At 48.9% G+C, this 13,143-nt stretch overlaps 2 protein-coding genes across 9 annotated transcripts in view; both read right to left on the reverse strand.

Annotated features, from left to right (window-relative positions):
* LOC111969707 (uncharacterized) overlaps window positions 1–7,314 on the reverse strand; it is a 42,877-nt gene extending 35,563 nt beyond the window's left edge. Inside the window, exon 1 of one of the 2 annotated variants that reach the window (XM_024147317.2) lies at window positions 6,280–7,314. In XM_024147317.2, coding sequence (XP_024003085.1) covers window positions 6,280–7,240 — 961 coding nt within the window. In that variant the 5' untranslated portion in view covers window positions 7,241–7,314. The remainder of the gene's footprint in view (window positions 1–6,279) is intronic. The other variant, XM_024147314.2, reaches the window with a different exon arrangement.
* Window positions 7,315–8,907: 1,593 nt separating this feature from the next.
* Window positions 8,908–13,143, reverse strand: part of ikbke (inhibitor of nuclear factor kappa B kinase subunit epsilon) — a 23,056-nt gene continuing 18,820 nt past the window's right edge. For 5 of the 7 annotated variants that reach the window (XR_002878041.2, XM_023995926.3, XM_023995945.3 and 2 more), the window contains one exon: window positions 8,908–10,109. Coding sequence is in view for 4 of the 7 variants with exons in the window: in XM_023995926.3 (XP_023851694.1) it covers window positions 10,046–10,109 (64 nt within the window). In the remaining 3 variants the exon portion in view is untranslated. The remainder of the gene's footprint in view (window positions 10,110–13,143) is intronic. The other 2 variants (XR_011480576.1, XR_011480574.1) reach the window with 1 other exon arrangement.

The raw sequence follows: 13,143 nt of genomic DNA on the forward strand, positions 1-13,143 counted from the left end.
ATTGTGTGTAGATTGATGAGGGGAAAAAACGATTTAATACATTTTTGAATAAGGCTGTAACGTAACAAAATGTGGAAAAAGTCAAGGGGTCTGAATACTTTCCGAATGCACTGTATATATGCACTATATGGATCCCACAACTCCACACATAACACACAGTGTCGGCTAGTGTCACCTCTACTTCTCTCTCTATAGTGTCTTGTCTCCAGTGATCCCCTGCTGATAGCACACTAATCCAGACAGCCCGCAGCACTGAGCTCCCACTCTCCCCGCAGCACTGAGCTCCCACTCTCCCCGCAGCACTGAGCTCCCACTCTCCCCGCAGCACTGAGCTCCCACTCTGCCCCGCAGCACTGAGCTCCCACTCTCCCCGCAGCACTGAGCTTCCGGCACTCATTCCCCGCAGCACTGAGCTCCCACTCTCCCCGCATTCGGAGCACTGAGCTCCCACTTCTCCACGCAGCACTGGCTCCCACTCTCCACGCAGCACTGAGCTCCCACTCTCCACGCAGCACTGAGCTCCCACTCTCCACGCAGCACTGAGCTCCCACTCTCCACGCAGCACTGTAGCTCCCTCTCTCCTAGCACTGAGGCTTCCCTCTCTCCCTGCAGCACTGAGCTCCCTCTCTCCCTGCAGCACTGAGCTCCCTCTCTCCCTGCAGCACTGAGCTCCCTCTCTCCTGTCTTCTTCCTCCATCCCTCTACTTCTCTCTCAAGTCAAATTTTATTGTTCTCGTATACATATTGTGCAAATGTTATCGTAGGTGCAGCGAAATGCTTGTTTCTAGCTCCAACAGCGCAGTATACCGAACAATAGAAAACAACACACAAATCCAAAACCTTTAAATTAAGAAAATAAGAAATCTAAATAATTTTTGTTAATTAATTGTTCAGCAGTCTTATGGCTTGGGGATAGAAGCTGTTAAGGAGCCTTTTGGTCCTAGACTTGGCACTCCGGTACCGCTTGCCGTGCAGTAGCAGAGAAAACAGTCTATGACTTGGGTGACTGGAGTCTTTGACAGATTTTGGGGCTTTCCTCTGACACCGCCTAGTATATAGGTCCTGGATGGCAGGAAGCTTGGCCCCAGTGATGTACTGGGCCGTACGTAGTGCCTTACGGTCAGATGCTGAGCAGTTACCATACTAGGCGGTGATGCAACGGCACAGGAAGCTCTTGATGGTGCAGCTGTAGAACTTTGAGGATCTGGGGACCCATGCCAAATATTTTTCTCCCGAGGGGGAAAAGGTGCTGTCATGTCCTCTTTACGAATGACTTGGTGTGTTTGGACCATGACAGTTCGTTGGTGATGTGGATACCAAGGAACTTGAAAAACTCTCAAACCGCTCCCCTACAGCCCCGTTGATGTTAACGGGGGCCTGTTCGGCCCGCCTTTTCCTGTAGTAAACGGTCAGCTCCTTTGTCTTGCTCACATTGAGGGAGAGGTTGTTGTCCTGGCACCACACTGCCAGGTCTCTGACCTTCTCCCCATAGGCTGTCTCATCATTGTCGGTGATCAGGCCTACCACTGTTGTGTCGTCAGCAAACCTAAATGATGGATTTGGAGTCGTGATTGGACACGCAGTCGTGGGTGAACAGGGAGTACAGGAGGGGACTAAGTACACACTCCTGAGGGGCCCCAGTGTTGAGGATCAGCGTAGTAGACGTGTTGTTGCCTACCCTTACCACCTGGGGGAGGCCCGTCAGGAAGTCCAGGATCCAGTTGCAGAGGGAGGTGTTTAGTCSCAGGGTCCTTAGCTTAGTGATGAGCTTTGAGGGCACTATGGTGTTGAACACTGAGCTGTAGTCAAAGCATTCTCACATAGGTGTTCCTTTTGTCCAGGTGGGAAAGGGCAGTGTGGAGTGCGATTGAGATTGCGTCATCTGTGGATCTGTTGGGGCAGTATGCGAATTGGAGTGGGTCTAGGGCATCCAGGAGGATGATGTTGATGTGAGCCATGACCAGCCTTTCAAAGCACTTCATGGCTACCAACGTGAGTGCTACGGGGCGGTAATCARTTAGGCAGGTTACCTTCACTTCTTTGGGCACAGGGACTATTGGTGGTCTGCTTGAAACATGTAGGTATTACAGACTCGGTCAGGGAGAGGTTGAAAATGTCAGTGAAGACACTTGCCAGTTGGTCCCCGCATTCTTTCAGTACACGTCCTGGTAATCCGTCTGCCCTGCGGCTTTGTGAATGTTGACCTGTTTAAAGATCTTGCTCTCATCGGCTACCGAGAGCGTTATCACACAGTCGCCAAGAACAGCTGGAGCTCTCATGCATGTTTCAGTGTTGCTTGCCTCGAAGCGAAGGCATTTAGCTCATCTGGTAGGCTTGCGTCACTGGTCAGCTTGCAGCTGGGTTTCCCTTTGTAGTCCGTAATAGTTTTCAAGCCCTGCCACATCCAACAAGCATCAGAGCTGGTGTAGTAGGATTCAATCTTAATCCTATTTGACGCTTTGCTTGTTTGATGGTTCATCTGATGGCATAGCGGGATTTCTTATAGGCGTCCAGATTAGTGTCCCGCTCCTCCTTGAAAGCGGCAGCTCTATGCTTTAGCTCAACGCGGATGTTGCCTGTAATCCATGGCTTCTGGTTGAGATATGCATGTACGGTCACTGTGGGGACGACGTTGTCGATGCACTTATTGATGAAGCCGGTGACTGAGGTGGTATATTGCCATTTGATGAATCCGGGAACACATTCCAGTATGTGCTAGAAAAACAGTTCTGTATCTGACCACTTCCGTATTGAGCGAGTCACTGGTATTTCCTTCTTAGTTTTTGCTTGTAAGCAGGAATCAGGAGGCTGGAATTATGGTCAGATTTGCCAAATGGAGGGCGGGGGAGAGCTTTGTATGCATCTCTGTGTGTGGAGTAAAGGTGGTCTAGAGTTTTTTTTCCTCTGGTTGTACATGTGACATGGTGGTAAAAATGAGGTAAAATGGATTTAAGTTTGCCTGCAGTAAAGTCCCTGGCTACTAAGAGTGTCGCTTCTGGATGAGCATTTTCTTGTTTGCTTATGGCCTTATATAGCTGGTTGAGTGCGGTCTTAGTGCCAGCATCGGTTTGTTGTGGTAAATAGACGGCTATGAATAATATAGATGAGAACTCTATTGGTAGATAGTGTGGTCTACAGCTTATCATAAGGTACTCTACCTCAGGCGAGCAATACCTCGAGACTTCTTTAATATTAGACATCGCGCACCAGCTGTTATTGACAAATAGACACACACCCCCGCCCCTGTAGCTTCTCTGTTCTGCCAGTGCATGGAAAATCCCGCCAGCTCTATATTATTCGTGTCGTCGTTCAGCCACGACTCGGTGAAACATAAGATATTACAGTTTTTATTGTCCCGTTGGTAGTATAATCTTGATCGTAGGTCATCCATTTTATTTTCCAATGATTGCACCTTGGCCAATAGAAGAGATGGCAGTGGGAGTTTACTCAATCGCCTAAGAATTCAGAAGGCAGCCCGACCTCCGCCCCCGTTTTTTTTCTGTCTGTTCTTCACGCAAATGACGGGGATCTGGGCCTGTTCCCAAGAAAGCAGTATATCCTTCACATCGGACTCGTTAAAGAAAGAATATTCTTCCAGTTTGAGGTGAGTAATCGCTGTTCTGATGTCCAGAAGTAATTGTCGGTCATAAGAGACGGTAGCAGCAACATTATGTACTAAATAAGTAAAAAAATAAGTTAAACAACTCGAAAAACCTAACAAAATAGCACAGTTGGTTGGGAGCACGTAAAACGTCAGCCATCCCCTTAAGCGCCATTATAAGGTGCAAGGTGGAGTACCGGATGGTAGCCAGATAGTACCCTGCTCTGAACTTAGTCACTCTTACTAAGCGGAGGCTGGCTAGTGGTGACTATAACAGTCTGATGGCCTGGAAATAGAAGCTGTTTTTCACTCTCTCGGTCCCAGCTTTGATGCACCTGTACTGTCTTCGCCTTCTAGATGGTAGCGGGGTGAACAGGCCGTGGCTCGGGTGGCTGAGGTKATCTCATCTACTGTCCCTCTCTATTAGTCTCTCATCCCTTTCTCTCTCCATCCTCTTCTCTTTCCTGTCTTCCATCCTTCCCTTTTTGTCCTTGACTCTCTTTCACCTATCATCTCTCTGCCCTCTCTCTCCGCCCTCTCCCTGTGCAATCTCCCTGCGACCTCTCCTGCGACCGTCACTCCGCCTCTTCCCTGCGAACCTCTCACTCCGCCCTCTCCCTGCCTCCTCTCCTCCGCCCTCTCCCTGCCCTCTCTCCTGCGCCCTCTCCCTGCGCCCTCTCACTCCGCTCCCTCACTCCGCTCCTCCTCTCCCTCACTCCTCTCCTCCACTCCGCTCCTCACTACCGTCCGCTCACCTCCGCTCCCTCCTGTACTCGCCCTCTCCCTGCGCTCCCTCACTCCACCTCTCCCTGCGCTCCACTCACTCCACCCTCTCCCTGCGCTACCTCACTCCACCCTCTCCCTGCGCTACCTCACTCACCCTTCTCCCTGCGCTCCCTCACTCCACTCCTCTCCCTGCGCTCCTCACTCCACCTCTCCCTGCGCTCCCTCACTCCACCTCTCCCTGCGCTCCCTCACTCCACCCTCCCCTGCCCCTCACTCCCCTCTCCTGCGTCCCTCACTCCACCCTCTCCCTGCGCTCCCTCTCCACCCTCTCCCTGCGCTCCCCTCACTCCCACCTCTCCCTGCGCTCCCATCACTCCACCCTCTCCCTGCGCTCCCTCACTCCCACCCTCTCCCTCACTCCACCCTCTCCCTGCAGCTCCCTCACTCCACCTTCCCTCACTCCACCCTCTCCCTGCCTCCCTCCTCCACCCTCTCTCCTTGCCTCCCTCACTCCACCCTCTCCCTGCGCTCTCCTCACTCCACCTCTCTCCCGCGCTCCCTCCACTCCACCCTCTCCCTGCGCTCCCTCACTCCACCCTCTTCTCTCCATGCGCTCCTCACTCACCTCTCGCCTGCGCTCCTCATCCAGCTCCACCCTCTCCCTTCACTCCACCCTCTCTCTGCCGCTCCCCTCACTCCCCTTGCTCTCTCCTGTTGCTCCCTCAACTCACCCTCTCCCTGCGCTCCCTCACTCCACCCTCTCCCTGTGCTCTCTCACTCCACCCTCTCCCTGCGCTCCCTCACTCCACCCTCTCCCTGTGCTCTCTCCCCTTTGTTTCCTTTCTCCTCATCGCCAACTCTTCTCCTTTATTCCTCTCTTTCCACTCTCTTACACTACCATTCTCTTCAATTTTCTTGCCCTCTCTTCTTCCCCTCCCCACTTTAGTTCTTTCTGAGCACCCTGACATAGAGCCTACATAGGACAGACAGAGTAGAGGAGTCCATGAAAGCCTGATTCACTGTTGTTGCGTTGTTAACACTGGAAGTAGAGCAGAAATATGCAATGTGTACCGAAGAAAGTAGTGTGATGTTGTGTGTGAGAGAGAACCGTGGTGACAGAGAACCGTGGTGACAGAGAACCGTGGTGACAGAGAACCGTGGTGACAGAGAACCGTGGTGACAGAGAACCAGTAGGATTGAATGTGGGCTAGATGACACCTGAGCCATGTTAAAACACATACAGACACAAACATTCCACTCCCTTACCCTCCAGAGCAGTCACACATGGGAAGATAACTGGGACCAAAATACCCCCATACAGATATGACAATGGCAGATGACCTACGGTAGTACTGAACATGCACTAGCTTAATATTCCATGAACACAAGCATAACTCTAGACTTCCTAAACTAACTTTGTCCTTCTCTCTCTCTCTCTCCCTCATTCCTGTCTCTCTGCGTAGGCTAATGCCTGAAGCTGTGCTTGCAAATCATGCTGTGACACTGAGACATTGGGAGGCGGGGCAGGGGAGGCTGGAGGAGTATAGGGGGACAGAGAGACGAGTCTGGGAGGACAAGATAATGAGGTTTCCATAGAAGGTTGCTGGCTGCAGCTCTGAATGCTTGGCAAAGTCACGCTCTCTCACTCTGAAGAGTATATTGCTAGTCTAGTCCTGGCCTGATAGTGCGCTTCACATTTAAGCCAGACGCAACAACAGCCAACAGTATCCACCTTGGTATGAGGTCAATATCCAAGCCTCAGCTCCAAACTATGTCACAGCACATCCCTCAAAGCAATTCTGCACTATCATCCCATATCACACCAAGTGAAAGAAAAGCAATCGAGCACAAACCATCTCTATTATATTGTAGTAAAGCAACAGTTACACCTTCCTCCTGAAGAACTGGAAACGGATGTGTCCTCTACTGTCATGGTTTAGCCTACTACTTACTTTTACACTTGAGCGCCTGCTGGGCGTTGATTGGCTGGTTACAAACGTCGCACCAGTCCTGAGTAACTGTTCTGGTCCAGAACAGGTGGCCCTCTCCTGTCTCCGCCCGCACGCGCGGGTCCTCCTGCTCTTGGGAGGTAAATATTGACCAGGCCTCCTTCCGGTGTGGTTCTGTGCGCGCGAGTTTAACGACCCCTGTCCTTCCCTGTGTCAACCGCTCCATCGGTGGCCCCCCGGTGTCCCCTTTGGTACCCGGCCCGGTGGTCTCACCAGGGAGGCTGTGGGATGCGCGCATCCTGACTGGTCGGTCCCAATGTGAGTGTGCGCCAGTGTGTCCGTTTGTGGGCGCGCTTGATCTGTCACACTTGGCATCTGCTATCTGTTCGTTGGCGGATGTGCTTGACCGAACATTTGTGACGGTCTTCAGTGAACTCTCTCCGTCATCGGCATAGCRATTGCCGCTTGCCCTCCGTCCGCTTTGACCAGTGTCCTCCCTCGCCGCTGTCGTGTCTCTCTCGGTGTGCCCACAACCAGGCCTGCTGCTGTCGCGTTCTCTGTCCAAGCTACGTGGCACCAGCCCCGGCTGAGCCCCACTTCTCACCCCGGGATTCCCCCCTCCTACCTCGGCTGCTGCTCTTTGTTGTGCCGGGGTCAGGGACGGGTTTAGCGGGGTTGATGTGACTGCTGATAAAACCGACACCGAACCGCACTCCCGCTTCACCGATATCTTCCTGGTCACCATATTCTCCAGGGAGTATTTCCTCGGTAACGTTATTTTCTTCTTCCCGGTGGCCGTTATTTCCTTAAAGAAAAACTCCTGGTCTGGAGCTGGACGATGCGGTCTTGGTCCTACCACGCTCACTGAAGCCATTGCCCTGCTGCTAATACAATGCCCTAATAATATGTGTGAATCGGTGCGTGTGCGGTGAATGTAAACTAAATTGAAGCGCGAGCCAGGCATGAAGTGTGACACATCTGCAACGACGATTCTGAAAGCGTTTAAATGCCACAGGGGGACGAGCACTCTTAAAGCGGCAGTGTGCTTAATCCAGGGATTATTCAGTGATTTTACATGACAGTGTAAAATCCCTGGTTAGTCAGGGATTAAACTACTACTAGGTTACTTCTACTAATACTACTACTATTTATACTACTATTACAGTAGCCTACTACTACACTATTTATAGCCATGAAGTGCTTTGAAAGGCTGGTCATGGCTTACATCAACATCATCATGCTGGAAACCCTAGACCCACTCCAATTCGCATACTGCCCCAACAGATCCACAGATGACGCAATCTCAATCGCACTCCACACTGCCCTTTCCCACCTGGACAAAAGGAACACCTATGTGAGAATGCTTTGACTACAGCTCAGTGTTCAACACCATAGTGCCCTCAAAGCTCATCACTAAACTAAGGACCCTGGGACTAAACACCTCCCTCTGCAACTGGATCCTAGACGTCCTGACGGACCGCCCCCCAGGTGGTAAGGGTAGGCAACACATCTGCCACGCTGATCCTCAACACTGGGGCTCCTCAGGGGTGCGTGCTTAGTCCCCCCCGTACTCTCTTTTCACCCACGACTGCGTGGCCAAACACGACTCCAACACCATTATTAAGTTTGCTGACGACACAACAGTGGTAGACCTGATCACCGACAACGATGAGAGCCTATAGGGAGGTCAGAGACCTGGCAGTGTGGTGCCAGGACAACAACTTCTTCCTCAATGTGAGCAAGACAAAGGAGATGATTGTGGACTACAGGGGCTGAAGTGGAGCGGGTCGTGAGTTTCAAGTTCCTTTGTGTCCACATCACCAATAAACTATCATGGTCCAAACACACCGAGACAGTTGTGAAGAGGGCGCGACAACACCTTTTCCCCTTCAGGCGCCAAGTCTAGGACCAAAAGATTGCTTAACAGCTTCTACCCCAAAGCCATAAAACTGCTGAACAGTTAATAAAATGGCAACCGGATTATTAAATTGACCCCCCCTTTGTTTTTTTACTCTGCTGCTACGCTGTTTATTATCTATGCATAGTCACTTTACAAATGACCTTGACTAACCTGTACCCCCTGGATATAGCTTCGTTATTGTTATGTCATTTTCTTGTGTTACTTTTTACTTTAGTTTATATAGTAAATATTTTCTTAACTCTATTTCTTGAACTGTATTGTTGGTTAAGGGCTTGTACGTAAGCATTTAACAGTAAGGTTTACACTAAATACAATTTGATATGGGCCTACTATAGGCTACTACTACTGCACTATATTACTACTGCACTATATTACTACTGCACTATATTACTACTGCACTATATTACTACTGCACTATATTACTACTGCACTATATTACTACTGCTACAGATGAGGATGACATAGACATGTTGTTTTTCACCATTCTTTCCAACCATTATTATGGAATCATTTGTTGGTGACTGAGCCCAAAGACAAAAATCCATGAACTTCTGAACTTGTTCTGTTGCCATTAGCCTACAGTACATTGAACCTATACACATGGGGATAGACATCAGTGAATCCATCCACGTACATAGCTTATGAAGAAGTACAAATGCAAACCATTTAGCCTGCTGTGTTACGATTAGGAAAAGTATAACATTTCCATGTCACAATACATCATCTGTTTTATAAGAAACCACATGACGCAGTGAGCTTGTTCCCCACGAGACAGAAATTCCCCCAACGGTTTACAGAACACCCCTCTCACAAACACCCAACCACACACACATAAGGCTCATACACAAATACCTTTCACTTTCACATTATGAAAGTGTATTTAGTTTACATTGCGATGAGTTTAGTTGTTTCTTGTTTACTCAGGAAAACCTCCTGTTTGTCAGTCTTACTCTTCATCGGTCATTCTCAAACCAGTTGGCACTGAGTCAAATTGAGACGTTGTAGATATTCAGTAATTGCACAGTGAAGTCAGGAGGCTGAAAAGATTTGTCATGGGCCTTCAAATCCTCAAAAAGTTATCGAGAGCATCTTGACTGGTTGCATCACCGCTTGGTAGGGTATATGTACGTATGGCCAATACATCACTGGGGCCGAGCTCCCTGCCATCCAGGTCCTCTATACCAGGCCGTGTCAGAGGAAGGCCCCAAAAATGGTCAAAAACTCCAGCCTCTCTCTACCACATGGCAAGTGGCAACTTCTACCCCCAAGCCATAAGACTTCTAAACAAGACTGCTAAATAGCTAATCAATTGGCTATCATATGTGTGCTCTGCGAATGTTTTCTCTATGTCATTTCCTCATGTTTCATGTCTGAAGGCAGCTGATGTCACCCACTGTATGTTCTCCCTTGTGACTTTGTAGCCGGGCAATCATATCAACATAAACAAATGTTTAAATCGCATTATGATTCCACACGTCCAGTGGTTCATTTATGGGTTTAATCATGGTACACACATACTAATGACACCATATTGGCTTTGGTCCTGAGCTTCCGTTTGACCCATTTCAGCAGGGGCACTGGGTAGATGAGGGAATCTATCTACCCCTCTCTCTTCTGTCTGTCTGTCCGTTCATCTGTCTGTCTGTCCGTTCATCTGCCTGTCTGTCTGTTCATCTGCCTGTCTGTCTGTTCATTTGCCTGTCTGTCTGTTCATCTGTCCGTCCGTCCGTCCGTCTGTGTCTGTTCATCTTATCATCTGTCTGTTCATCTGTCTGTCTGTCTGTTCGTCCGTCCGTCCGTCCGCCCGCCCGTCCGTCCGTCTGTGAGTGTGTGTGTGGGGTTGTCTGGTCACAGTCCGATGGGACTGGGTAGATCAGGCTCCAGCATGGTTGCAGAGTTAACAGCTCCCAGACTGCAGAAGAGAAAGATTCAGGTCTTAATAAAGCGTGTCCCATAAGGACACCCTATTCCCTTTATAGTTCACCATGTTGGGCCCTGGTCAAAAGTAGTGCACTATATTGGGAATAGGTTGCCATTTGAGACATATTTTGGGACATAGTCAATGCTACAGTTTGTCCTTCAGATGAAACACTTGAGAAAGTTAGGAGGTTAGAGGTTAAGGTTAGGAGGTTAGAGATTAAGGTTCGGAGGTTAGAGATTAAGGTTAGGAGGTTAGGGTTAGGGGCAGAAGGTCAGAGGTTAGAGGTTAAGGTTAGGAGGTTGGAGATTAGGATAGTAAGGTTAGAGGTTAAGGTTAGGAGACTAGAGGTGAGGAGGTTAAGGTTAGGGGCTAAGGTTAGGAGTTAAAGTTAGGGGCTAAGGTTAGGAGTTAAAGTTAGGGGCTAAGGTTGAGGAGGTTAAGGTTAGCTGAGGAGGTTAAGGTTAGGGCTAGGTTAGGAGTTAAAGTTAGGGGCTAAGGTGAGGAGTTAAGTTAGGGGCTTAAGGTAAGGAGGTTAAGGTTAGAGGGGGCTAAGTTAGGAGTTAAAGTTAGGGGCTAAGGTTAGGAGTTAAAGTTAGGGGCTAAGTTAGGGAAGGTTTTAAAGTTAGGGGCTAAGGTGAGGAGGTTAAGGTTAGGGCTAAGGTTAGGAGTTAAAGTTAGGGCTAAGGTTAGGAGTTAAAGTTAGGGCTAAGGTTAGAGTTAGGGCTAAGGTTAGGAGGTTAGAGTTATGGGCTAAGGTTAGGAGGTTAGGGGCTAAGGTTAGGAGGTTAGGTTATGGGCTAAGGTTAGGAGGTTAGGAACTAAGGTTAGGAGTTAGGGTTATGGCTAAGGTTAGAGGTTAGGGCTAAGGCTAGGAGGTTAGGGTTATGGGCTAAGGTTAGGGTTATGGGCTAAGGTTAGGAGGTGGTTGGGTTATGGCTAAGGTTAGGAGCTAAGGTTAGGAGGTTAGGGTTATGGGCTAAGGTTAGGAGGTTAGGGTTATGGGCTAAGGTTAGGAGTTAAAGTTAGGGGCTAAGGTTAAAGAGGTTAGGGTTAAGGGTTAAGGTTAGAGGTTAGAGTTATGAGCTAAGGTTAGGAGGTTAGAACTAAGGTTAGAAGTTAAGGTTATGGGTGAAGGTTAGGAGTAGGCTAAGGCTAGGAGGTTAGGGTTATGGCAATAGGGCTAAGGTTAGGAGTTAGGGGCTAAGGTTAGGAGGTTAGAGTTATGGGCTAAGGTTAGGAGGTAGGAACTAAGTTAGGAGGTTAAGGTTATGGGGCTAGGAGGTTAGGGCTAAGGCTAGGAGGTTAGGGTTATGGCTAAGGTTAGGGTTATGGCTAAGGTTAGGAGGTTAGGGTTATGGGCTAAGGTTAGGAGGTTAGGAGGTTAGAGCTAAGGCTAGGAGGTTAGGGTTATGGGCTAAGGTTAGGGTTATGGCAAGGTTAGGTTATGGCTAAGGTTAGGTTATGGGCTAAGGTTAGGAGGTTAGGGTTATGGGCTAAGGTTAGGCTAAGGTTAGAGGGTTAGGGTTATGGCTAAGGTTAGGTTATGGGCTAAGTAGGAGGTTAGGGTTATGGGCTAAGGTTAGGAGGTTAGGTTATGGCTAAGTTAGGGTTATGGGCTAAGGTTAGGAGGTTAGGGTTATGGCTAAGGTAGGAGGTTAGGGTATGGGCTAAGGTTAGGAGGTTAGGTTATGGGCTAATTAGGAGGTTAGGGTTATGGCTAAGGTTAGGAGGTTAGGGTTATGGGCTAAGGTTAGGAGGTTAGGGTTATGGGCTAAGGTTGGAGGTTAGGTAATGGGCTAAGGTTAGGAGGTAGGTTATGGCTAAGGTTAGGAGGTTAGGGTTATGGGCTAAGGTTAGGAGGTTAGGGTTATGGGCTAAGTTAGGAGGTTAGGTTAGGCATTAGGAGTTGGTATGGGCTAGGTTAGGAGGTAGGGTATGGGCTAAGGTTAGGTTATGGGCTAAGGCTAGGAGGTTAGGGTTAGGCTAAGGTTAGGGTTATGGGCTAAGGTTAGGAGTTAGGTTGGGCTAAGGTAGTAGTTAGGTTATGGGCTAATTAGGGGTTAGGTTATGGCTAAGTTAGGAGTTAAAGTTAGGGGCTAAGGTTAAGAGGTAGAGTAAGGGTTAGGTAGAGTTAGAGTTATGAGCTAAGTTAGAGGTTAGGAACTAAGGTTAGAGGTTAAGTTATGGCTATTAGGAGTTAGGGCTAAGGCTAGGAGGTTAGGGTTATGGCTAAGGTTAGGCTAAGGTTAGGAGGTTAGGGCTAAGTTAGGAGGTAGATTATGGGCTAAGGTTAGGAGGTAGAACTAAGGTTAGGAGGTTAAGTTATGGGCTAAGGTTAGGAGGTTAGGGGCTAAGGCTAGGAGTTAGGTTATGGCTAAGGTTAGGGTTATGGCTAAGTTAGAGGTTAGGGTTATGGGCTAAGGTTAGGAGTTGGAGGTAGAGGCTAAGGCTAGAGAGGTTAGGGTTATGGGCTAAGGTTAAGGGTTATGGGCAGGTTAAGGCGTTATGGCTAGTTAGGGTTATGGGCTAAGGTTAGGAGGTTAGGTTATGGGCTAAGGTTAGGGGCTAAGGTTAGGAGGTTAGGTTATGGGCTAAGGTTAGGGTTATGGCTAAGGCTAGAGTTAGGGTTATGGTAGGTTAGGAGGTTATGGGCTAAGGTTAGGGGCTAAGTTAGGAGGTTAGGGTTATGGGCTAAAAGGTTAGGTTATGGCTAAGGCTAGGAGGTTAGGGTTATGGGCTAAGGTTAGGAGGTTAGGGTTATGGGCTAAGGTTAGGGTTATGGGCTAAGGTTAGGAGTTAGGTTATGGGCTAAGGTTAGGAGGTTAGGTTATGGGCTAAGGTTAGGAGTTAGGGGTTATGGGCTAAGTTAGGAGGTTAGGTTATGGGCTAAGGTTAGGAGGTTAGGTTATGGGCTAAGGTTAGGAGTTAGGGTTATGGGCTTAAGGTTAGGAGGTAGGGTTATGGGCTAGGTTAGGAGGTTAGGTTATGGGCTAAGTTAGGAGGTTAGGGTTATGGGCTAAGGTTA

This window comes from Salvelinus sp. IW2-2015, linkage group LG1, assembly GCF_002910315.2.
Source record: "Salvelinus sp. IW2-2015 linkage group LG1, ASM291031v2, whole genome shotgun sequence".
NCBI classification, from domain to species: domain Eukaryota; kingdom Metazoa; phylum Chordata; class Actinopteri; order Salmoniformes; family Salmonidae; genus Salvelinus; species Salvelinus sp. IW2-2015.